At 48.6% G+C, this 26,381-nt stretch overlaps 1 protein-coding gene across 5 annotated transcripts in view; it reads left to right on the top strand.

Annotated features, from left to right (window-relative positions):
- Positions 1–26,381, top strand: part of PLEKHA6 (pleckstrin homology domain containing A6) — a 214,417-nt gene that overhangs the window by 169,906 nt on the left and 18,130 nt on the right. For all 5 annotated transcript variants that reach the window (XM_044004726.1, XM_044004729.1, XM_044004730.1 and 2 more), the window contains 12 exons: positions 1,240–1,442; positions 4,349–4,888; positions 9,570–10,086; positions 10,727–10,813; positions 12,283–12,336; positions 17,138–17,218; positions 18,239–18,307; positions 19,928–20,008; positions 20,286–20,435; positions 21,580–21,675; positions 24,098–24,209; positions 24,823–24,962. In XM_044004726.1, coding sequence (XP_043860661.1) covers positions 1,240–1,442; positions 4,349–4,888; positions 9,570–10,086; positions 10,727–10,813; positions 12,283–12,336; positions 17,138–17,218; positions 18,239–18,307; positions 19,928–20,008; positions 20,286–20,435; positions 21,580–21,675; positions 24,098–24,209; positions 24,823–24,962 — 2,130 coding nt within the window. The remainder of the gene's footprint in view (positions 1–1,239; positions 1,443–4,348; positions 4,889–9,569; positions 10,087–10,726; positions 10,814–12,282; positions 12,337–17,137; positions 17,219–18,238; positions 18,308–19,927; positions 20,009–20,285; positions 20,436–21,579; positions 21,676–24,097; positions 24,210–24,822; positions 24,963–26,381) is intronic.

The following is a 26,381-nucleotide window of genomic DNA, read 5'->3' as shown; positions in this document are numbered from 1 at the left end:
CCCCAAACTCCAAACATTTTCCCATTTTTGCTCCTTCCCTAACCACACTCCCTTTCAGTATCTTCTACCCCAGGGGCCTCTATGGTACCCATGTAGGGTTATCTTCTTGGCTGGACTGATTGTCTCACAGCAACTCTTTATTTTTGAGAGTCAGTCTCAAAAAGATGGGGAAAGACCCTGTCCTAGCCCTTGGGGAACTCCCATAGTCTGATGGGAGGGATGCAGTCTCAGCCCTCAGAGAGTTCCTTGTCTGATTCAATAATTCAACTCAAGAAGCATTTATTTAGTGCCTACTAGGCGCCCGGCACTGTGCTAAGTCCTGTAAGCTAAAGTCTGCCCATTAATGAAGGGCTAGTGTAGGCAGAGCTAGCCCAAGAGTTCTGCCTGCCTGTTCTATGCTGTAATTACCGTCTCAACACCCTTAATGCCAGCTCCTCCATCCAGCAAACCTGCTGATAGGCGCTAATGAGTAAAGCCTCTAAGAGATTTGTGCAACCCTAAAAGAAAATAAGGTAGTGGCTGACTACCCCCTCTGCCCTTCTGCCCCCTTCCCTGCCCTACTCCTTGCTCCTTTTCTATCTCCTCCTCTTTATGGTTTCTCTTCTTCTCCCCTCTGATGGTTGGTTGACCACCCTTCTGCCCCCTTCCCCTTCCCTGCTCCTTGCTCCTCTATATCCACCTTTTTATTCGTTCTCTTCCCCTCCCCTCTGGTGGTTGGTTGACCTGTTGTCTATCTCTCCTCCTTCTCATCGCGTGAGGATCCCTCTCCTCTGGACAGGAGCTCTCCTCCGGGTTCCCGCCCGCTGTGCCCGCCCGTGGCCACCGACTAGGTAGTATGTCTCGTCCACATAACAGTGCACGCCCCCTTGCATGCCTGTGCAGATAGAGGCTTGGTTATCTTCCCCACCCCAACTGGAGAAATTATGCCAGCTTTTTAGGGGGAAAGCCAAGGGAAAGCCGGGCAGGTGCCAGGCAATAGAATCTCCCTCAAACCCAGGATGATTGTCCTCAGAGTAAAATCCAAAATCAAATGGAAAATGGGAGAAATGGGTATGCTTAATTGTCCTGCCTGTGATGTGAGCACCTGGACCTTAGTTGGAGTATCTGGGATAGTTCTGGGTGTTTCTCCCCCACCCCCCAGCCCCGATCTTGGCTCTGAGCACCAAATAGGAAGAGAGTGGCCAGGGAATGATCCCCTTGCCTGCCTGCATGGTGGGCTTTGATTTCTTCTCTTTGCAGGTGACGGTGTGCTGGGCAGGAGAGGCCAGGGCTGATGATGCGAACTGCCTCTCCCTGCAGGCTGAGCATGCCGGGGTCCGCACCTATTTCTTCAGTGCTGAGAGCCCTGAGGAACAGGAGTCCTGGATCCAGGCTATGGGTGAAGCAGCCCGGGTACAGATTCCCCCTGCTCAGAGGTCAGCCCCTCAAGCTGTTCGCCACAGGTAAGCACTATTGAACTAAACCCTGGGCGGGGAAGGAGAGAGGGATGGTGGGAAGGTGTTAAGGAAGAAAGACAGTCAGGATCTTCCTCATTCTCATCCCCCTGGACTCCCCAATACTACTGCCAGTGAGGTCTCTAAAGGTCATTTTACCTGTTTACCTTCACTACTTTTGAGCTAGTATTGACAGGGGAGAACCTACTTCTCAAGAGATGCTCAGTCAACAAGCATCTATTAGGGACTTACAATGAATGTCCTAGGCACTGTGCTAAGTGTTGGAGATGCCAAGAAAAATCAGGAACAGTTTCTGCCTTAAGGAAGCTTATATCCTGATGGGGGACACCACACACACACACACACACACACACACACACACACACACACACACACATTTATGTGCATACAAGATAGATATGAATTAAACTGGAAATGGTGTCACGTTCAGGTTTCTGTAAGAGGCTAGTAAAGCTAGATCATACAGCTTGTGGAAAAGAGTTAGATTTAAGATGTGCTTACTGGAAAAGTAAGAAGAGACCGCATCCTAAAGAGCTTTAAAAGCCAAACAGAAGAATTTATGTCTGATCTTAGAGGTAAGAGGGAGCCACTTGAACTTACTGAGCAGAGGAGTGACGTGGTCAGACCTACACTTTAGGAGTATCTCTTCAGCAGTAAATGGTGGGATGGATTGAAATGGGGAGAGACGTGAGGCAGGGAGACCAACTGACCTCCCTGGTTTCCTTTAATTCCCAAATAAAATTCCATCTTATACAGGAAACCTTCCTTACTACTTCTTAATTCTAGTACCTTCTCTTTGTTATTTTCTATTTATCCTGCATCATTTTATATATATATATGTGTGTGTGTGTGTGTGTTTTGTGTTTGCATGTATGTGTGCATGCATAAATGTGTATGTGTGTATATGATGTATATATGCATGTATGTATATTTGTTCATTTGTTGTCTCTTTTATTAGTTATGAGCTCTTTGAGGGCAGGGACAGTCTTTTGCTTCTTTTTGTTTCTCTGGAACTTGGCACAGTGCCTGGCACATAGTAGGCACTTAATAAATATTGATTGATTGATAGTCCTAGCAAGAGGTGTTGAGGACCTTTACAAGAGCAGCCTTTGTATAAGCAGAGAGAAAGAGGAGGGATTTAAATATTACAGATGTGAGGAATGAGTTTCTTAAACATTGTCTAAAGTCCTACAAACCTGACATTCAGGAAGTTCATCTGGTCATTTTATTTGTGTTATTTTCATTTATGTATTTATTTCTTTTGTTACTACCATGCAGCCATATACCCTCTGATTCAATAGAGATGTTCATCCCTCTCCATTTCACAAAGTGAGCGCCTACTGTCACATTCCCTCCCCCTTCCATATCCACTAATCCCAACATTTAGGACCTTTGCTGTCTTTTCCAACTTCTCATCTCTCCAAAGTTGGTGGAATCTGGGACTGAACCACAGGCCTAACAGGGCCTGGCCAGTGGTCTGTGGAAAGGTGGCGTCGATCCTCTCTGTTGAACCCAGCCTCTGGGCAGAGCCCTGCCTGGACTGGTCCCTGGATATGGATCTTGAGGAAGAGAGTAAGGTCTTGATCTGGAGGTAGCTCCTGGTCTGATGGAAGAGACAGCCACTGTACTCTGGGAGCTGGGGAAGGAATGAATGAGTGAATGAGTGAATGAGTGAATGAATGAATGAATATTTAAGTGCTTACTGTGTTCCAGGCCTCCTGCTAAGTGCTGGGGATGCAATTGAAAAAGTCAGTTCATGTCTTCAAAGTGCTTCCATACTCATAAAATTAGGGGGGCCAGCTAGGTGGCAAAATGGATAAAGCACCGGCCCTGGATTCAGGAGGACCTGAGTTCAAATCCAGCATCGGACACTTACTACCTGTGTGACCCTGGACAAGTCACTTAATGCTCATTGACCTGCAAAAAAAAATTAAAAATTAAAAAATAAAATTAGGGTGGACTAGAGGAGATAATGTCTCCCCTGATCTGATAGGAGCTACACAGACTTCCCTGACAGGCAGATGAACATTATTGGCCTCAGGGAGTTCCTAGTCGGATAGAGGAAACCCTGTGGTTTGGAGAACTCCCAGCCTGATGGGAAAAGTTAGTTTCTTCTGGTATCAGTGGGGGAGATCTAGCCATCACCCTCAGGGAGTTTCCTGTCTGAAAGACTAAGAGACTTGGGGTGACTTCTGAAGGAGTATACTTCCAAAGAAAAATGCCCATAGCCTAGAGCCTTGTCCAATATGACAAGCAGTGTTATGCAATTTTGTATAATGTGGAGGCAGAGGGATTTTTTTTAGCTATATTTTAAAGGGCAGGAGGAATGTGGGTTGGCAGAGAGGAGAGGAGGAGAAGAGAAGAAAGGAGAGATGAAAGCAGAGGACAGGGGAGGAGAGAAGAGAAAAAAAGGAAAGGAGAAGAGAAGAAAGGAGAGAAGAGGAAAGGAAAAGAGAGAAGAGGAGAGGAAAAGAGAGGAGAGGAGGAGATCTATGTGGATGACTGTGCTCTATGCTAGAGCGGGAGTCCTTAACCTGAGATCCATAGACAGATTTCAAAGGATCCTCAGATGAAGGGGAAAAAAATTATCTTTACTTTCACAGACCTCTAGCTGATATTTAGCATTTCCTTCAATTGTTTAAGAACATTCATCTGAGAAGGGCCCCTAGGCTTCTTTAGACTGCCAAAGGGGTCTGTGATATACATTAAAGAGGTTAAGAACCCCAGAATAGAGAGAGCTTGGCAAGGACTCCTGTTTATATCAGCCGGGGTGGCTGGAGCAAAGAATGAGTGGGATGGACTCCAGGAAGCCTAAATGCTACTACTTTGGCCCTCTCTGTTTCTTCCCTGTCTTTCCTTCCCCACCCTTCTTTCCTTTCCTAACCCCGCTTCAGCGCCGGGAAGGGGCTGGATCTACTGACAGGGACTCCTTCGGCCTCCCGCAGCCTTGAGAAGCCTGACTCGGAGAATATCCCACCCAGCAAACACCACCATCATCACCATCAGCCCCGAAACAGCATCCCCAAACCAGAGCCAGAGTCCAAGACACGGGGAGAAGGCGATGGCCGAGGTTGTGAAAAGACAGAACGGAAGTTGGAACAACCAGAAGTCAAGAATGAACCACTGGTGAAGGCCAACGGTGTCCCAGCTGGCCCAGAACCAGCAGGAGAGCCGGGCAGCCCCTACCCAGAAGTCCCACGAGTGCCGGCCGGTGGGGAGCGAGGGAACCAACCCAATGGCTGGCAGTATAGTTCGCCTAGCAGGCCAGGCAGCACCGCTTTTCCACCCCAGGATGGGGAGGGCATCGGGCACCGTCGGAGCTTCCCACCCCGAACCAACCCAGACAAGATTGCTCAGCGCAAGAGTTCCATGAACCAGCTGCAGCAGTGGGTGAACCTCCGCCGGGGAGCACCTCCGCCCGATGATCTTAGGAGGTGAGGCCTGGCTGGAGTGGGGAGGCTTGGGAGGAGGGTTGGCAGGGTGCCCACTAGTGTCTTATTGGGAATGGAGCCATGTCATTGACTAAAATAGGTTCAAGGATCCCACCAGCTTAGCCCAGACCTATTCCATCCTCTCAACTCCCTATCTTTGAAGTTTTCAATCCTTTCCCTAGTGGTCTCTTCCTTACTTCCCTGTCTTCTGAAGGGGCACTGAATTCTAGGTCATTTCTCTGGGAGTGATCTGGCTCTGCCAAACTTATTACCTATGTGACTTTCTCTGAAACTCAGTTTCTTTGTTTCCAAAAAGCGGGGGCGGGGGGGGGGGATTATTCTGCACATGTAACTTCTAAGTTATACGAGTTCCCCTTCCGACTCTAAATCTGGGATTCTCTGATTCTATACTACAACTTGTTATGACCCTGAGCAAGCCAAGTCATTCCTCCTGGCCTCAGTTTCCTCATCTGTAAAATGAGAGATCTCTGAAATTCTTCTAGCTCCAAGTCTTTGCTCCTCTGACCCTACTTGGGACCATTGCCCTGGGCAGTTCTAAGAGAAAGCAAGCAAACTGAGCAGCTGGCTGTTTGGCCCTTGGTCTGGACTCCTGACGGTCTGGATGGCCATCTCAGAGGAGACCCAAGACCCTGCCTAGAGACACTTCCACTCTAGTATGAGTCCTGGGCTCGAAGCTAAGGGGGCAGCTAGGTGGCACAGTGGATAAAGCACCGACCCTGGATTCAGGAGGACCTGAGTTCAAATCCAGCCTCAGACGCTTGACATTTATTAGCTGTGTGACCCTGGGTAAGTCACTTAACCCTCATTGCCCTGCAACAAAATAAAATAAAATAAAATAAACAAACACATACACAGACAAATGAATAGATAAAAATAAAAAAATAAAAAGAAGCTAAAAAGATGTAACTTGAGCAGGAATTGAGGCAGCAACGAGCTGGTTGAGACTGAGGGATGTTTTGGTATTCTGTGTGGGAGAAGGCCCTTTCCTGGCTTCTGAAATAGGATCATAGATTTGAAGCTAAAAGGAACCTTAGTGGCTTTCCACTTGTATCCCCTCATTTTACAGATAAGGAGACTGAGGCCTACATTGATAGTAAATAGCAGAGCTGTAGTTTAAACTCAGAGCTTGACTCCAGATCCCATGTTCTTTGCCATATACTACATGCCACTAATCCACCCGTGCGTAAAGCTAGCACCAGGTAGCCATTCATTCCCTGCTGTTGAGTGTTCTGATATAAGGGCAACTAGGTAGTGTAGTAGACAGAGTGCCAGACTTGGAGTCACAAAGAACTGAGTTCAAATCCAGACTAAGACACTTACTAGCTGTGAGACCCTGGGCAAGTCACTGAACTTCTGTCTGCCCCGGTTCCCCCATCTGTAAAATGGGGATAATACTAGCACGTCCCAGCACCACCCTACCTCACCCTACCCCATCAGGGTTGTGGTGTGGATCAAATGAGAAATTGTCTTAAAAATGGCTCACAAATTTCAAAGGGCTATATAAATGCTAGCTATTGTTATTATTGTTGGTGTCATTCCTGTTTCCTGTTCTTAGAGGCTATGGAATGGAAAGAGGAGCAGTGGTAGAGGTGGAGAGATGCCCGGCAGTGTGATGTCATGGAAAGACAGCTGGCCCAGGGCTAGAGGACTTGGATTTCCAGACCCAGAACCATCACTTAGTATCTCTGTGACCCTGAAGGAATCATTTGAACTCTTCCAGCCTCAGTTACCTCATCTGTAAAGTGAGGAGGTTAGGCCAGATCAGAGAGTTCGTGAGATTACGGCTTTCGAGTTGAAGAATGCCTCAGAGACCAGTTAGTTAGTTACCCTCCTTCTTACTGATCTCCCTGGCTCAATTATCATCTCTTCAACGACTATAGGAGGCAAAAGCATTACATGCTTGCTAAGCATCAAGCGCTGTGTGCTGGGGATGTAAACAGAAAATTGAGATTGTCTCTCTGCTGACAGAGCTCACATTCTAATTGGAGGAGACTGCTTCTGTAGGAGGGGGCCGCTGCAGAGCAGATGGAAAGGCTCTGGCTTCTGTTGGGAGCAGCAGGAGGGCAGATGACAATGGCACAAGGGGTTGGAGGGCATAGTAGCTAGGTAGAGGGTACCAGGGGACCCCCATCTTAGCAGAAGAATGGTAGTGTGTCACTCCCTGCTATTGAAGCCGTGTGAGTAGCCATGTCTTCCCCCAGTCAGAAGCCTGGTGGGACCTAGGGCCACAACCATTGGAAAGAGGAGATACTGGTGGGATCTAAGCTGGAGGCAGGGATGGAGCATTGGGAAAGGAGTTCCCCACCATCCCTGCTGATTTGTGGATACATGGATGGAGTTGGTAGGCGCTGCACTCTGGGGCCTGGTGATTACAGGTTTTGGATGAATACTGATGATTCCCCAAATTATATATTTAACCTTAATCTGTCTCCTGAAGTCCACTCACCCATCATCACCCCGATGTCCCATAAATATATCAAGTTTAACTGAACTTATAATCTCCCTCTGCCCCCAACCCATCCATCTTCCAAACTTTTCCTGTTTCACTTGAGAGCATCACTGTTCTTCCAGTCACCTAGGTTTGTAAATCAAGAGCTAACCTCGAGTCTCCTCACCACCACTCCCACATCTAATCAACATCTTGTCAGCCTTATAGCCGTAGCATCTCTTGGCCTCTTCTCAAGACTCAGGACTAGCAGCTTAGCTTGGGCCTTGTCACCTCTCACCTGGACTTTTTTTTTTTTTTTTTTGGTGAGGCAGTTGGGGTTAAGTGACTTGCCTAGTAAGTGTTAAGTGTCTGATTCCGGATTTGAACTCAAGTCCTCCTGACTCCAGGACCGGTGCTCTATCCATTGTGCCACCTAGCTGCCCCTCACCTGGACTATTACAGTAGCTTCCTATAAATTGGTCTCCTGCCTCCCAGTATCCCCTCTGCAATCCACTTTCCACCAAGTTGTCAAAGTCACCTTTCTAAAGCATGTCCATTTTCTCAAAAACCACTGGCTTCTGCCAAAGCAGAAGTTTTAGTTAGCCGGAGGAGAGAAACTTCTGGCTAAGAAGCTGATGAATAAACACTAGAGTTAAGTCCCTGGGAAAGCAGTAGAAGAATAGCTCATTTATACTAGGGTTTTTTTTGGGGGGGACGGGGCAATGAGGGTTAAGTGACTTGCCCAGGGTCACACATCTAGTAAGTATCAAATGTCTGAGGCTGGCTTTGAACTTAGGACCTCCTGAATCCAGGGCCGGCGCTTTATCCACTGCGCCACCTAGCTGTTCCCCTGTACTAGTTTTGTAAGAAGGTAGCTATAGTGGCCAGGTGGTACAGTGGATAAAGTGCTCATCTCTTTGAGTTAAAATCTGGCTTCAGACACTTAACTGTGTGACTCTGGGCAAGTCACTTAACCCTGTTTGCCTCAGTTTCCTGATCCGTAAAATGAGCTGGAGAAAGAAATGGCAAACTGCTCTAGTATCTTTGCCAAGAAAATCCCAAATGGGGTCACAAAGAGTTAGACACGACTGAAAATGACTCAGCTATAACAGGTGTTGTGTAGGGGATAGAAAGTTGGCCTTGGAGTCAGGAATATCTGGGGCAGCTAGGTGGTGTAGTCGATAGAACACTGGCCCTGAAGTTGGGAGGATCTGAGTTCAAATCTCACCTCAGATACTTACTAGCTGTGTAACCCTGGGGAAGTCACTTAACCCCAATTGCCTTAAACATCCAGGGCCATCTTCAGTTGTCCTGATGTATATCTTGCCACTGGACCCAGATGGCTCTGGAGAAGAAATTGAGGCTGGTGACTGCACAGCCCTCCCTCACTTAAATCCAATTCAGTGCAAGTCATGACATCCCCCCAATGTCATGGTCCTCTTCAGGAACAAAGGAAAAACAACAAGGTGTAGATATTCCTTACCCCACTTTTGATACACATTAGCTATGAGATACTGGGCAAATTAGTTACTGTTTCAGTGACCCAGGCACCTCTGACTGGAGGTTGCAGAGCAGGTGCTTATTACATTGAGGGAGAGAGGGTCCTCATTGGGAGAGGAATTCCCTAAACAGATGAAATCCTAGGTTCAGTACAAAAGAAAATGTAAATGGTGCTTCCCTGTTAGCATAGTCCTTTTCTTACAGTACTTCTGCATGGCTGAGAGGTAGTACAAGTGGTATTATCCTCATTTTCCAACTGAGGAAATTGAGACCCCCTGGGTTATACAACTCATGCCAGATCCGGGACTTGAACCCAGGTCTCTCTTTACTCTAAGCCCAGCCAACTTTCTACCCTATCACTCTTTTTTTTTTTTTTGGTGGGGCAATTAGGGTTAAGTGACTCGCCCAGGGTCACACAGCTAGTAAGTGTTAAGTGTCTGAGGCTGGATTTGAACTCAGGTCCTCCTGAATCCAGGGCTGGTGCTCTATCCACTGCACCACCTAGCTGCCCCCACCCTATCACTCTTAATCTACAAGTATGTAACCATAGGCATACGTGGGGACATGAATCCATTCCATAAAGGAGATCTTTGCTTATTTGTGGCTTTGCAGACCCCTGACTCAGAGTAACTAGGTGGACTCTTGGACTCACTGGCTCACTGGTTGGAAGTCCCTGGATTGGATGTTCCCTAATCTATGGATTGGTGATTCTCTCCCTTCTCTTTTTTTCCTCAGCCCCTCCAGGTTCTACCCTGTGTCCCGACGAGTCCCTGAGTACTATGGCCCCTACTCCCCCCAGTACCCAGACGATTACCAGTACTACCCGCCAGGGGTGCGCCCAGACAGTATCTGCTCAATGCCAGCCTATGACCGCATCAGCCCATCCTGGGCCTTGGAGGAGAAGCGCCACTCCTTCCGAAATGGGGGCAGCACCACCTACCAGCTCCGGGAGTGGAAGGAACCCCCTGGCTATGGGCGGCAGGATGGCACTGTCTGGATCCCCAGCCCGGCTCGGCAGCCTGTCTACTATGATGAACTGGACGCCACCTCAGGCTCGCTTCGCCGCCTCTCCCTGCAGCCCCGTTCCCACTCCGTCCCCCGGTCACCCAGTCAAGGATCTTACAGCCGGGCTCGAGTCTACTCCCCTGCTCGGTCACCGAGTGCCCGCTTTGAGCGACTGCCACCCCGAAGTGAGGATATCTACGCTGACCCTGCTGCCTATGTGATGAGGAGATCTGTCAGCTCCCCCAAGGTGAGCCTCTTCAACTCCAGTCCTGACCTTTGACCCATCTGTGAAGATAGGACTGCATGGTGAAGGAGTCAGAAGGCTTGAGTTTTCATACCAGCTCTTGTTTTCATTAACCTTCTGGCTCTGGGCCTGTCACTTCATTTCTCTAGGCCTTACCCTTCTCAGTCACCAAATAAGGGGATCGGACCAGATCCTCTCCATGATCTTGTCCAGTTTTTCTATGGGACACTAAACCAGGATAACTGGGAAAATGGTGTTTTGCCATCCCCTCTACCTCAGTCCTTCTAGTTAAATCAGCAGCTCCTGGAGGGCAGGGACTGTCCTTTGCCTCTTTTTGTATCCCCAACCCTTAGTCCAGTGCCTGGTACATAGTAGGTGTTTAATAAGTGTTTACTGATTGATTGTTCATTGGCAGGGACTTTGCTCTTTGTGGCTGCCCATTTACTGTGCTAGAAGCCACATTCTCTTCTGTCTGCACATATGGGAAGAGAGAGAAGGAGCTGCTTATTCTTTCGGGACTTGATCCCCACTTGTCAGGGAGGGAGCAGCTGGTGGCCACTTCTGCCTGGGCTCTGCTCTTGGAGGGATGCCGAGGGAGTCCCTGTGGCCACCACCTTACCGCCTCATCTCCTTTGCCTTCCAGTATGATTACCTGGGTGACCGGAGGCCTGTCCCTGCAGGAATATTCCCTTACAACTATCCACCATCCCCCACCGTCCACGATAAAATGGTACGTTCCTCCCTCCCACCACACCCTTCTCAGGATCCATCTCCCTTCTTCCCTCCTACCTGCCCCCAGCCTCGAAGGATGAGTTGGGACAGTGGTCAGACCTGCCTTGGGCCTGATGCTGGACTCACTTGGCTCTTAGGAAGCAAGCATGAGACATCGTCTTTGCTCATGGCCTCCTCTGAGCCTGGCATCAGTTGGCACCGAGGTCCCACTCTGCCCCTCTACAACCTGCCCTTCTCTGGACCCTGGGATGAATGAGCAAGGGAAAAGTCCAAAGGGATTTTGAACTCTACACATCTTACCCTGACTGATAGGAATACGGAAGAGGGGAACATAGACTGGGGACACTGATGATGAGGAGATCATTCCCAGGACCAAGGCTAGGCTGGCCCTGGGCAAAGGGATGCCCTGTCAAGATTGCAGCTCTCCCCTCAGCTCCTCTCTGAAGTGCATCCCTAGGATTTATCTGCTCCAGAAAGGTCTGCTGTGCTCTAGTGCCTTTCTAGGGGACGTTAACCAAGGGAGGAGCTCCAGGGGCGTAGCTGATGGGGGCCCTCCCCCATGTACATCTCCCCCCCCCCCCCCGCCCCATCTCTTTGTTCTCCTCTCCTCATCCCACTTCTGTCTGTCCCTGGATTTTTTTCTCCTGACACTTCCAGTTGCCCATCCATTAGAACAGATGTTTTACCCCAGGAAACAGCTTTGCCACCGTGTGACAGCTGTGTGACCTTTATCGAGTCTCTTCACCCCTGTGGACTTCTGTGTCCTCATCTGGGAAATGACAAGGTTGCAGTCTTTGGGTTTCTCCCTTAGCTTTAAGCTCCAGCATCCCTTGGGAGGTCAGAAAGAATCCTTTCCCCAGATCTCACAGGAGCCCAGCTTGGAGCCTGCTCCTTACAAGAAGAGCCCAGGAAGATCATAGATGGCAGCAGAACCCACAGCACAGGGGCCAGTTGGTTCTTTGTCCTGCTGCTTCCTACTCCTATCCCATCCTACCCCGGACTGCCTTCATTATTCCAGGATCCTCCTCCTGTCCCTGCTCCCCATCTCAGCTCCCCTCCACTCCCAACTGAGACCCAGAAGACCACAGGAGTAGTCGGGAGGGGATGTTTCCTCAGAGTATGAGCAGCCTGGGCATCCCCCAGGTGAAGGGCAGTGTGGGTGGTCCTGATTTGGGGAAGATGAGCAGGAGGCCATTGTTCGAGAGACAGCCAGCCTTCTAGAGGGGAGTGTCCTATGGAGACCTGATGGAAAAAAAAAAGACCCAAACTGCCTCTAAACATTGTCATCTTTTCCTCGCCCCGGCAGTCAGTCTCCTTTCTGGACTTGCTCAGGTCACCCAGAGAGGCTGCTCATTGTCCTTGCCCAGCTAACACCTAACTGCTTTGCTTCTTCTTTTCTGTTGTTTTCTTTTGTCCTGTTCCTGTTTGTTTGTGTTGCTGTTGGGGGGCCTCTTGGCCTCTTGGTAGGACGAACTTTTAGATCTTCACTTGCAAAGAAACCTAGAGTATTTGGATCAGCAGGTAGGCCAGAGCTGGTGCGTCCCTCTCCATTCTGCTCCCTCCTGTTTCCTCTCCTGGCCCCTCCTCACCCTAGCGCTGTCCTCTTCCCCACCCACCCACAACCCCATCCCCCACCCTCCATTTTATAATCTTTGTTGGCATGCCCAGGATACCACAAAGTGGCTTGTCTTTTTTTTTTTTTTTTTGGTTTGCTCCTACGCCCTTCCTCTTCACAGCCCTTTAGGGCAGGGGGTGGTGAGGAAGAGAAAGAACCATAAAGGATAACATGAATAATGAATGCCACCTCCTGTTTTACAACATCCAGCCCAAGACTAGACCCAGAAGGCAGATGGGAATTTGTATTTTTCCAGGAGTAGAGGAGGGAGCAGCTGTGGCCTAAGCCTTTACAGAGACAGCCTTAGAGCAAGGCATGTGCCCAGCCTGCCCTAGGGATGCACGTCCCTCCCTGTCTAGCACTATGGGCAAGGCAGAATAGCAGTGATAGCAGATTTCCCCTCCCTGTTGTCCAGAGAGGGTCAGTTCTGCTATGTCCCTCCTGTGATGCCTCAGCTAGTTTTCAAAAAGCATAAACACTAGCTGGTCTTACCAAACTAGAAAGGTCTAGAGTAAGGAGACCAGCCTGGCTAAGTTCATTGCACAATACTGGCCACTAGACAATGAATGCCTTTGACTGTCACAACTCTCAAAGGCCATCTCCTAATGTTTGTGGAATTTTGGTCTGTATTGGCGGAGGGTGTGACCACCCTGACTTAAATCTGGGGTCTTTAAAATATCCCAGGAAGGGTGAACTCTATAATATGTCAACTGAGGCCCAGCAAAATTAAGAATCTTGTTTTAGGCCAAGTTTGAGAGAAGTAGGTTTGGGACTCAAGGATTCTGACTCCCAAGGTGCCTCCCTGCCTCTTGTGGCTGAGAAGGTCATAAGACCCACTCTTCTTGTCTTCAGCTCAATTTAACAAGTGTCGATGGAACATCTTATCCAGCCAAGGACTCCTCTGATGTCCTTCCCGGTTTGGAGATAGACTTCTTTTCTGGAAGCCTATGGCAGAGGCAGGCAAGCCCTGATAGGTCCTTCCGGAGATAGTTGAATTTGTTTAACCTCTCTGGACCTCAGTACTGGATCAGCATTGCCTATCTGTGCTCCAAAGACAGGCTTAAGTTCAGAGCATCCCTGGAAGGGGCGGCAACTCAAGAAAACTTCCTATAGACTTGAAACTGATTCTGCCGTTCAGTCGTTTCAGTCATGTTCAACTCTTCATGACCCCATTTGGAGTTTTCTCAGCAAAGGTACTGGAGTGGTTGACCATTTCCTTCTCCAGAGCTTTTGACAGATGGGGAAACTGAGGCAAACAGGGTTAATTGACGTGCCCAGGGACACACACCTAGTAAGTATTTGAAGCTGGATTTGAACTCAGGAAGAGGAGTCTTCTTGACTATAGTCACAGCACTCCATCTACTGCACCACCTAGTAGCTCTTACAAAGTTGAAAAAGGGCTTGTCAAGTCAATAAGTATTTATTTGCCTACAATGAGCCTAGCATTGCTTGGCTAAGCACTAGAAATGGAAAGAAAGATGAAAACAGTGCCTTCCCTCAAAGAGCTTACATTCTAATGGGGTGGACAACTTGAAAACAACTATGTACAAACAAGATATAGACAGGATGAATTTAGAGATCATCTCAGAGAGAAGGCACTGATGTTGATTGCAACTAGACTAGATAGGCGATTTCTCTAAGTACTTTCCCAGTTCTAAATCTTTGAGTCCCCCAGTTTGCAATCTTTGATCCCAGCCCCAGGATGCCAAACCTGCATGGGATTCTGCAAGAAGGGAGGAGGGAGCATTAGCCCCACTCCTGACCCCAGGTCTTTCTAACATGGACACCTGGGCTTCTCTCTACTCTGGCCCTGTCCTTTCAGAACCCAATGAGAGGAGAGTTATGCCCCTTCCTGTAGCACTTCTTGCCCTAGGACAAAAGCTGCTCCATCAACATGGATGCTTCTCAGAAGCTGACTTCACATGGCTGCCCTGCAGATGAGATAATCACTTAGAATAATGCCTTGCCTTCACTTCTATTTCCCAAATGCCATCAGTCAACAAGTATGTAATACCTACTATATTTACAAGGTGCTGTGTTAGCTAGGATCTTTTAGCAGAGATGTAATGGTGGAGGTACTGAATCGGATTAGAAAACTTGTACTCCAATCCCAGCTCTGTCACTGGGAAAGTCACTTAACCTTTATGGGCCTCAGTTTCCTCATTTGTAAAATAAGGAGTTTGGAACCAGATGATGTCTAATGTTTCTTCCAGCTCTATATCTCATGATCTCTTCTCTTGCCTCATTTGCCCCTTACATCATCCCTAGGAGACAGGGAGAGCCAAAGAGGATCCCCCTTAGGAGGGGGAAACAGATCCAAGGAGTCTGGGAGTTGTCTAATATCATGCACAGCGAGTCTGGGCCAGAACTCCTCAGTCTCTTAACACCCAGTTCAATATCAGTATCTTTCCTTTAGCTCCAACTCCCCCCTACCCCCACCCCAGGTCAGTCGGAAGTAGAAGTGAGATGCCAGCTGCCTGGAAGCAAACACACTGGGTGTCTCTGAAGGCACTTAGTGCCACTGAGAGGAGATGGCAGCTTCCTCTCTTCCTTCCCCTCTCCATTTTTCCTTTGTATACCTATCCATATGCGTACACACAGTATCTGGCACGTTGTAGGTGCCTGATAAAAGTCTGTTGGTTTATTACTTGATCTAGCTGGGAGAAAAGGATAAGAAAATCTTTATCTCAATTGGATTGAGGAATTGACAGGAGGGGCAGCTAGGTGGCACAGTGGATAGAGTGCCAGGCCTTGAGATAGGAAGACTCATCTTCCTAAGTTCAACTCTGGCCTCAGACACTTACCAGTTGGGCGACCCTGGGCAAATCATTTAAGCCAGTTTGCCTCAGTTTCCTCATCTGTAAAATGAGTTGCAGAAGGAAATGGCAAACCGCTGTATGATCTTTGCCAAGAAAACTCCAAATGGGATTACGAATCGTCAGATACAACTGAAAAATGTTGAACAACACTGTCACCCTCACTTCCCCCAGATTTCCATGAGGTTAGGGGGGCAGGGTTGAATGAAAGGCCTTGTAGGAGGTAAGTTAGTGTGGCCATTTGTAGTCTTAGAGAAGAGAAGGAAGCTCCAGGGCCAGTGGTTTTTAAGACTAGTGCAAACATTTGTCTCCACATTTCTGCCTGTTCAACGGCAAGACAGATAGGACTCCTCCAGACTCTGGAATGGGGACTAAGGACCACATGTGTGTTTGGTAGAGATGAAGGGTGTGTGAAGGGGAGGCATAAATCTCTAGGATTCTCCATGACTACAGCCCCACCAGCAGCCTCGGCTGTGTGATTCCATGGAAAGAACACTGTATTTGGAGTCAGGACCTGGGCTCGGAGCCCGGCTTGGCCACAAATGAGTTGTGTGACCTTGGGAAAATCTCTTCATCTGCTTCTCCTAACCTGTCTACCTCCTAGCTGTCTCCCAGACCTGATCTCCTCTTCCCCACCAGCCCCTTGAACCTCCCTATCAAACTCCTCTGTCTTTTGCTCTCTTATCCTTTGGAATGATTGAGTTAAAGGGACACAGTCAAGGACATTTCCCAATCCATTTGCCCTCTGATGGTCCTACTCTGAAAACATGCAGAGGACATCCATGTGCTTTTCCTTACCATCAAAAAAAGAATTTGGCAAGTTTTTCCCTTTTGTGTCCCTAATAGCCTTCGAAATTTAGAGACCCAGCAGGTAAGAAATCAGAGGAGTCCTGCCTCTGGTTTCTGCCTAACCACAAGAATGCCATTTAATCGCAGACTCTTTTCCCCCTGGTGTCCCGGGTTATGTCTCCTCACGCTTGGCCGTGACGTGGCAGGCCGCATTGAATGACCCTGCACGGCCCAGAGCTGTCTTCCCATCAGCCTCTGTTGTCCCTTTAACATAGCTTGCTTGGTTCAGCCTCCTTGTTTGCGCTGCAGCTTCATCCAAGCTCTCCCCGGATGCAACAGTAACAGCCCAGCTCTGGAAACTGCGTTTAGCAATCTCATTTTACTGTCGAGCCAGAGGGGGTGGGGTGGGAGGATCGGGAAAGAAGGCCACAACACCTGTTTGTGGAAGCTCCACCTGTCCAACAGGGGTTTGTGGGGCTTCTGGCTTTCCCCTCTTCAGTGTACCTCAAAGTCTCAGGAAGAGCAGCCACTGAGGCAGCGAACCTGAAGGGATTTAGCCAGATCAGGCCTCTCTGCTCTGTTACCTGGCACAATGTGCCTACTTGTATTCTTTGACCCAAGCTCGGCCAGCTAGGGAGACAGGAACAGGGAAGGGAGCGTGGCTTTACTTAATCTCCTTGGGACCCCTGAAGAGTGGCAGACTGGCAAAGAGGTTTGTGGGCCGGGCTTTTTGTTATTTTTGTTGTTGTTATCTGTTTGTTTGAACCTTGTCTACAGAGGCACGGTAGCCTACTGCCCCTTCTCATAACCCCTGATGTAGAGTCGCTCTACTGAATCTTCTAAGGCAAATTTCAGGAAGAGGAAACACAAAGAGATGAGAAACATAGATGAACCCCATCAGGGGGTGTCTAGATGCCCAGAGAGAAAGCTGACAGCTTGCCACTTTCCCCTCTTGCTTAACTAATCCTAAGGTCACATCAAGTGGCACAGGTTGGGAAACCTGGCAACAAGAAGGAAGTTGTGTGTGTGTGTGTGTGTGTGTGTGTGTGTGTGTGCTCGTATGCTTGTCTGTCTGAACTGTCCCTTCCTCCCTTTGCTGCAGATGAATGAGAGTGAGACTCTCATCAGTATGGTGAACCGAATGGTGGAAAATTCTTCCCCCAGGGCCCAGCTATTCATGCAAGTAAGACCCCTGCCTAGCAGCATCCACTGCTAATGTCATTTCAGCTGCTTGTGCATGGTAGAACCAACCCATCCAGGAGCAAGGGCTTCATCTGCCCTGTGCTCCCATCTACCAAGAGTCATCTCCATTGAAATGCGCTTGGCCTGGCTACCCTTTCTCAACATCATCATGGCTCTGGCGCTTTTCACTTCCATGGGGAACATCAAAGCCCATTTACCATCCATCAACACCATCCATGCAGCACGTGGCTAATGCCAACATCTCATGCTGCCCTGGGATCATCACTCCACTGGGGGTGGGTAGGCCTTGTCTTCCATGGCCCAGAACTCCTGCTTTGAAAAATCTGCTCCCTTTTTGACAGGAGTAGGTTGGGCTTAAGGGTTTGGATTGGACTATTCTGAGCCATCCCAATGACAGGAACCTAGGGGAATGATATGGCCTTCTCACCAGATGGGCTATCCTAGCCATAGTATCTCTTTGAGTTCTTGTCATTTTGGGGTATAGGCTGAGCTCTGTCTGATTCTCTGTCTGGTAGAGTTGGCTCTCGAACATTTTCATCCTACATTGCTACCATTATTCACTGCAACAGAAGCACCCCCTTCCCAAACAGTCAGTTTATAGTCTTTGCTGCCACCCAAGGGAGTCAAAGTCACACCACTTTGATTTCCCTCCATCTCAGCACCATGGCAGACCTCAAAAGGTAGGGGGCAGGGATTACAGTGGGATGAGCCAGGAGGCGAGTGTGACTAGCACCTCCAAGTCATCCCTAAAATCCACCTGCCTTCAGAGGACAAGAGGTAGGGGTTTCTCCATCTCAGTGATGGGGACTGAGGCACAGACTGAGATATCCCAAGTCCTTAAACCAGTAGAACAGAGCAAGGCTCTAGCCCAGATTTCATAGCTGAAGATACTGCTGAAAGTTGGCCTTGAACAACAGCCGGATGAAAGCTGGGAGGTCAGAATTCCCACCACCTCCAGAGTTCTTATCTCTGCCATGGTAACCAGCTTTCTCTCCAACAGGTTCCTTCTTACCCAGAGGTGTTCCGGGATGGTCTCCACACCTACAAGTTAAACGAGCAAGATACCGATGTAAGAGCAGCCCTCCCTGCTTCCTCTGTCCAAGTCCTGGCTCTTGCTGCTGCCATCCCTCATCTGCCCTCTCCTCCACGGAGGTTCTCGCCCCATCCATCTCTCTTCCCATTGGTTTTCCATCCATTTGACTCACATCCTTTCCCACAGAGACAGCCTGCCCAACTTCTCTCATCTCCTCCAGCCCAACTGCTCCCTTGTTCTTACCGGCTTCCTATTCTTCTTTGTGTGTACATCTCTCTCTGACTTGGATCCCATCACTGAGTCTTACACAGGTGGAAAAGTGGGTTGTCCTCAGCTCTATGGCTCTTCCCTCATTGTGGGACATGGGATTTATTGAGGGGAGGGAGAGAGGAGCAATCAACCAGCCAGGATTTATTGGCCACTTACTCTGAAAGTTCCTTCTTTCAAAGAGCTTCTAGTCTTCAAGGAAGGCAGTATGATTCAGTGGCAAGAGTGCTGACTCTGGAGCCAGAGGACCTGATTTTAAACCTTTGATGCTCACTCCCTGTGTGACCTTAGATGATGAGTCAGTTAGCTTTGCAGGACCTCAGTTTCCTCATTTATAAACTGAGAGTAGTAGACTAGAGAGAAATAAGAGGTTTGGCCTGTATGGCCTCCAAAGTTCTGTGTAGCTCTAGAACCATATCCTCTGATCCTAGCTGAGAAGACAATACTGCATACCGAGAAAGATAAATTAGCCTCTAATATGAGGCAGCTAGTGATGTGATGGATAGAGTGTCAGACCTGGAGTCAGGAAGATTTGAGTTCTAATCCAGCTTCAGGCACTTACTAGCTGTGTGATCCTGGACAAGTCTCAGGAATTGTATTATCTTCGGCTTACCAAATGTAATCATTTGATTGCAATCATATGAGGGAGGTGGTGAAATCTGGACCTATCCATTTATTAATTAGAGGGTAATTCTTGGAGTGGAAACCCCTTTCTGCCAATAGAAATTTGCAATTTATCAGTAACAAGAGTTACTGTGTGGAGGCATTGAGAATGTAGGGGATGTGTTCTTGGTCACACAGGTAATGTATGGCTGAGACAGGACCTGAACTCAGGGCCTTCTTGATTCCCAGGCTAGCCCTTTATCTTTTCCACTATGCTACCCCTCTACTGCAAATATTATTCCCATTTTACATGTGAAGAAACTGAGGATCAGAGAAGTTATGTAAGTTACTCAGGATCCCATAGCCTATACAAGACAGAACAGGGCCTCAAAACCAAGTCTTCTTATTCCAGTTCCAGTACTCTTTCTACTATGCTAGTCACTGAATTGAGCACCAAGGAAAAGTAGAAGGGATTGCTGGGCACAATAAATTCTTGGTCCCTTGGTTATTAGTTGACCCACTCAAGAAACATGTAGATGCCCCACTTCCCAATGGGATTTTGGCCAGTGTCCCTTCCAAAATGAAGGACCCATCCTTCTCTCTGTGGCCTGGGTGATTATAGAGTTCATAGAGTTATAGAAAACCCAGGCCATTGTGGGACATGGTGGATCTCAGCAGGGTGGAAGTATCTGGCGAATGAGCCCAGTCAACTGAGCTCCTCGGACCCATGATTTAAGTTGTTCATATTCCTCTTTTCTTCTTTCTCCCTTTTCCTCTGGACCTCAGAAGCTTCTGGGCAAACTCTGTGAGCAGAACAAGGTGGTGCGAGAACAGGACCGGCTTGTGCAGCAGCTCCGGGCAGAAAAGGTGAGGGTCCTGAAGGTATCCCAAGATCAGTGGGTGGATGGGCCAGAGAGGTGGTTGGACAAAGGCTAACTCAGAGGGGATCTGGGCTGCCATCTCTATCCATATGTAACAGAGGAATGAATATTTCTATTACTCCTTTAACTGAGCTCTCATCTACTCAATGGTCTGGGGAAATCAGGGCAGGTTTCCTTGAGTAAGCTGGTCAAATCCCCACAGAACCAGATGTTGAAGGCCCCTGGGACGCACTTCTCATCCCCCTTCCTCCCCCCATCCTTAGGAGAGCCTGGAGAGCGCTTTGATGGGTACCCACCAGGAGATGGAGATGTTTGGGAGCCAGCCCACCTATCCTGAGAAGTTGCTGCATAAAAAGGAATCCTTGCAGAACCAGCTCATCAACATTCGTGTTGAGTTGTCCCAGGCCACCACGGTAACTGGGGGATGGGGGGATGTTTCTCCCTATCAGCTCCCTGAAATTTGACCTTTTAGGAAATCCACCTGTCCCTGCAGGGGAGTGATGAAGAGGGTATCCAAGTCTGGCCTGTGTAAACTGTAAATAAATAACAGACATATGAGCTTATGGTCAGTAAAGTAGAAGAAATCATCCCCTTTCCCACTAACCAGGGAGACATTAGGACCCATCCTGAGGTGGGGTGGGGAGTAAGGGGACTAAGAGGACATTATTTCCCCGGCTGTCTTAACGTCTCTATCGCCAATACCCATCCCTGTCCCGTGGAAACCAGAGTATAGACAGGAGAGAAACTGAAACTCTGTTGGTCTTGCTGAGTGGGCAAGGTGGCCCATCTCCAGTGAGAAACAGAGGGAAAATTCTCTAAGAGCCCAGCATCCCCTGTCGTAAGGAGTCATGTACTCCTGGCTCTGTCACTTACTGCTAGTGGAATCTTGGATAAATGACCTAACCTCTCTCAGCCTCAATTCCCCCCAAGGGGGTTGGGCTAGATGAGTGTTGAGGTTACTCCCCCCCTCCCCTACACTGGATGATCCCATGACTCCAGGGAATGAAGCCTCCTCCTGGCTGGGGCACAATTTACTAACAGGCCTTCCTCTTTGTACCCCTCTCCCTGCCTGGGTTTCTTTGCTTTCTAGCCAACTGGAATGATCCAGCTTGGGCTGGGAGAGGGCACAGAATTAACCTCTTCCTATCCACCCACATGCTTAGGCTGAAAGAGAGTTTTAATTTCTTTTTATTTTTTAAGCTCTTGTTTTCAACTAACACCCTCCAGTGAGGGAGGGGTGGTTTCTGGGTTGGTTCTGTGCTGGAGGATGTATATATGGGGGGGGGCAGGGAAAGGAGAAGGGACCTTCTTACCTCCCACCATGATTTAACCAACACTGGGGTTTTTGCTTGCTGGGCCCTTTTCCTTTATGCTCTCCTTGTGCCCCAACACGGGCACCCCAGCACCAAACCGGGAACCCCACCCCCTATCCCCCAGCTCCTCATCTTGGCCTCCACTTCTGGATCACTTGGCTCCTGTGTCCCAGGACTGGGGCTGGGGGGGCACTTCTTGGTGACAAGGCTTTCTCAGCTCTCCTCCCCTCCCCACTTGCTACAGGCTTTGACTAACAGCACGATAGAGTATGAAACTCTAGAGGGGGAGGTCTCTGCCCTGCATGATGACCTGTGGGAGCAGCTCAACTTGGACATCCAGGTGAGCAGGGCCCAGGATAGATAGGGGGAGGAGGGGGGGAGGAGGGAGGGAGGTCTGGCCAGAGCCCCTTAGACCTAGGGCAAAAGGGGCTTTGTCAGCTTTCTCCTGTGCCTGAAAGCCCAGGAGGTTAAAGGAAGAGGAAGCTTTTTGAGGCAAAGAAAGGCTTCAAGCCTGCTTGGCCCTTAAAGATGACCAGATCTCCATCTCAATGGAGAGAGTAGAGGATGAAAGGCAGGGAGTTCATGTTGTAGGGAAAACTTCCTGACTACAAGGGTTTTAAAACACAGGAAGGTAATAGAAGGAACTGTGTAACCTCCTTTCTTAAAGACTTTAAGAACAGGAGAGACATTTGGGTGTTCGGTTCTTTGTTGGATGACCTGGAGGCAGGAAGGTGAATATGGTGATCTCTGGCATCTGGTTACTTTATAGTTCTGTCTGTCTTGCACGAAGGCCTACCTTTTCCTTAGCTAGCTTGGCAAACCACATCTCTCACCCTCTAACAAACTCTGCCCCCTGTCCCTCCCTCTCTCTGCTTACCTGTGGTTCCCCTGCTCTTAATCTCCAACCTGACTATGGAGCTGATTCATTATAGAAGCAGTGAGTCATGACCTCCCCAGAAGAGCAGGCCTAGAGTGCTGTAGTGTGGTACGCTGTAAATACTGAAAAGAAAAAAAAACACCATCCCACAAACCACCACTGCATCTAATCCATGAGATATTTAAACACGCAGTGGCCATTGCCTTGGCCACGAGCCCTGTAGTCTGCGTGTAACTCTTCTGTAGGAAGGCAATGTGATAGAGGGGGAAGGGCCCTCAACTTGGAGTGAGGAGGGCCTGTGATTAACCCCTGCTTTCGAGGCTGAGGATCTATGTCACCCTGAGAATGAGATGTTTCATCCCAGTTTCTTCAACTGGCCATAATCACACTGGCGCTACCTGCCTCATAGGGTTGTTGTGAGAAAAGTCCTTTGTAAACCATTAAACTAGATTAGAGGCAACTAGTGGAGAGAGTGTTGAACCTCATCAGGAAGACCCAAGTTCAAATCTGGCTTCAGATGCTTTCTAGTTGTGTGACCTTGGGTAAGTCACTTAACTTCTCACTACCTCGGTTTCCCCATCTGTAAAATAAGGTTGCTAAACATAGCCACCTCCCAGGGCTGTGAGGATCAAAATGAGATATTTGTAAAGCATTTGACAAACCCTTAAGCACAATGTAAATTTTAGCTATTCTTATGAATACTAAAAAATAGAATATATGTAATTTCCCAGGATTATTGTAAAGGTAGGACTAGGGAAATGTGATCTGCTATTATTACAAGAGGAGAATGTGGGCAAATGCATTAAACTGGAGGCAGAGTTCTGACCATTGTCCCTGTGGAACTCACTAGCTTAGAGACAGGGTGGTATTAGGGAAATGGCACTGGATTTTGGCATCAGAAAACCTGGGTTCGAATCTAGGATCTGTCACTTATTAAGCTAGGTGACCTTGAGTAAGTCATTTCATTTCTTCCTATCTCAATTTCCTAATCTTAGTTATGGTAGAGTCAGACTATGGAATCCTCAAGTTAGATTCCAGGGCTAAATAGCACAGCCCTAAGTCTGCTCAGAGGAATGTCCTTGATCTGAGCTGCTATTCTTCCATTGCTTTGTCCAAAGCAACTTTAGGCATTGTGCTAAGAGCTGTAGAAACAAAGTCATAAATAGACTCCACCCTTAAGGTGCTTTCATGCTAATACAGGAGAGATGACATGTAAATAACTATGTAGGCACAATATATGCAAGGTAGCTGGGTGGCCCAGTGGATAGAGTGCTGGGCCTGGAGTCAGGAGGACCTGACTTCAATCCAGCCTCAGACACGTACTATCTGTGTGACCGTGGGCAAGTCACTTAACCCTGTTTGCCTCAATTTCCTCATCTGCAAAATGAGCTGGAGAAGGAAATGGCAAACTCTTCCAAGAAAACCCCAAATAGGGTCACAAAGAGTCAGACATGACCAAACAACAACAACAAATAGAAGGAAATCTCTGCTAGCTATTGGGCAGGTTGGTATACTAGGAAAGTTTTCCTGCAGAAGAGGGGTTTGAGCTGGGTCTTAAAGGTGAGGAGACATTGTGGGAATAGCCAGGCATGGGGGATAGTCAGTGCAAAGATGTGAAGTCAAAGGACAGAACGCTGTGTGTCAAGTGAAGTTGGACTGCAAGTGTGTGGAGAGGAGCAAAGGAGAAGAAAACTGGAAATTATGAAGAAATGTCAAATCACAGATTTTGTATTTGATCCTGGAGAGCCAGAAGGTTCCTGCCTGCTACCTGCTGGGATGATAAAGGGATCATAGGCTAGGGAGGATGGGGTTCAAGGGCTCAGGAGGGAGAGAGGAAGTTGGAGGATGGAGACTCACAGCTTACTCCCGCCGGGGCCTGTTTCAGAATGAGGTCCTTAACCGGCAAATCCAAAAGGAGATCTGGAGGATCCAGGATGTGATGGAGGGTCTGCGGAAGAACAACCCATCCCGGGGCACAGACACCGCCAAGCACCGAGGTGGGAGCTCATCCCCTCTGCTGCCAGGCCTTGCCCCTCTGGTTTCTTAAACCTCTGATGCCCCATGGATGATGGGCCTGACCCTGATCCTGTCCCTTGGCATCCCCCAGCTCGAGCATTGTCTTCACGGTGCCCTCAACTTCCTGCCCTGGCCTGGGTCCTCCTGGTTCTTTGGCCATTCGTGATGCATTTGGGACCAGTGCTTTCAAAGGGCCCTGGAGTCCTATTCCCTCAAGTTGAACCACCTCCCCCAAACAGGCGAGGGATACTCCCAGATGGCCAGACGCCCTAAGCAGGATATCTAAGGACTCAAGCCTGAAAAAATGCAAAAAGTGCAAGACTCCCCCTCTGGTTCATTCCTTACCCTATCCCAGTGGAACCCTGGGCCACTTACTCTTTTAAGTCATCCCTGGCACAGCAGTGTACTCTCTGTAACCCTAGCTCACTGTATTGCCCCTTCCCAGTTTTCTCAAATTATTCTTTAGGAAAGATGGGCAAACCTCTCCTGTTAAATATTCCAAGCACCAGCTTTGGGCCCAAATGTCCAGCCTTTTGGCAAGAGCACCCAGTCCCACCTGCTCTGACTCTCACCTCTCTCCTCTCTTCTCCCAAGGAGGGCTTGGCCCTTCAGCCACCTTCAGTTCCAACAGTCCTGCAAGCCCCCTCAGCTCAGCCAGCCTCACCAGCCCCCTGAGCCCGTTCTCCATGGTGTCTGGCTCCCAGGGGTCTCCCACTAAGCCGGGGCCCCACGAGGTAAGAAAAAAAAAATGGAATCCCAACATCTGGGGAGGGGTATAGAGGAGGAAATCTTCTAGTGGTATACATTCCCATCTAGTCTTACTCCTCTTAAGCATTTAGACTTATTCCTTTTTCTTTTTTTTTTTTAAGACTCATTCTTTTCAATCTTTGAAGCCGTTTCTCCTTTCCACACTCCCCTCGCCCAGCCCTCCAGTGTTTGTTCCTCTGTATTTCACCTTTCCTTTCTTCATCCCTCACCTGTCACTCAGATCCTTTCCTAAGGAGAGCCCTTTCCTGATGTCTCTGAGCTCTGTGATACTCCTGAGCACCAAACTGAAAAGCAAAGCATGCTGGTACCTTGAGCAGAATTGAGGGGCAGAGTCTCTATGGGTGAGAAGGTCTAGAAGACTGCGATGTGGTCAGTCAGCACCCATTGCCTTCCTTGATGCTCTGCTAAGTCACTGGAGGGTTACAAAGAAATGAAAACACAAGAAGCAATCAGAGAACAGTACAAAGCTGGTTGTAATTACATGCGACACTGCTTGTGCATGCTGGGGAGGAGAAGAGGAGAAAAATGTGTCTGGATAGGAGGTGTCAGAGGAGATGGGAGCCAGGAAGGACTTGGAAAGGCAGAGGGGCAAAGGAAGGGCCTTTCACATGGGCAGCACAGGTCTGAGATGGCATGACATGGCACTCAGGGAACAGGTGTTGGGCTTGGCGGCTCAGTTCTGTTCACCTCTGCTGCTTAGCAGCTGTGTGATTGGGGCCAGGCCACTTACACTCTGAGTAAAATGGTGGACCCCTGTGTCTCACTGAGTCACTCTAGGGGCCGCAATGATCTCTCTTATGGGAAAGTCTCTGTAGACCATAAAGTGCTATATAAACATTGGCCATTATTAAGATTTTGTTGAGGACTCGTGAGAGAGAAGGCTTGATGGGGAGGGTGGGGGCAGATAGGAGAAGGCTTTGAAGGCCAGAAAAGGGATTTTAGACTGGATACTTTGTTAGTATACTAGGATAAAGGTGAAGTTGACTTGTCAAGGGGATGATGGTCTGGTCTTCTGCTAGGACGTCATCCCTGTCCTCTAGTGAGAGGCAGTGGAAAGTGAATAGAAGCCTGAGAGTCAGGACACTCAAGTCTTAGTTGCCTCTCTGCCACGAAGTTACTTTGTGACTTTAACCTCTCTGGGCCTCAGTTTCCTTATCAGTAAACAAGAAGGTTGAACTGATGGTGTCTAAGGTTCCTTTGGGGACAGCCAGGTGGCTCAGTGGATATAGTGCTAGTCAGGAAAACTCATCTCTCTGAGTTCAAATCCAGCCTCAGACACTTACTAGCTGTGTGACCCTGGGCAAGTCACCTGACCCTGTTTGCCTCAGTTTCCTCATCTGTCAAATGAGTTGGAGAAGGAAATGGCAAGCCTCTCCAGTATCTCT

The sequence above is a fragment of the Dromiciops gliroides genome, chromosome 4 (assembly GCF_019393635.1).
Source record: "Dromiciops gliroides isolate mDroGli1 chromosome 4, mDroGli1.pri, whole genome shotgun sequence".
NCBI classification, from domain to species: domain Eukaryota; kingdom Metazoa; phylum Chordata; class Mammalia; order Microbiotheria; family Microbiotheriidae; genus Dromiciops; species Dromiciops gliroides.
This window is presented reverse-complemented; position numbering and strand designations above follow the sequence as displayed.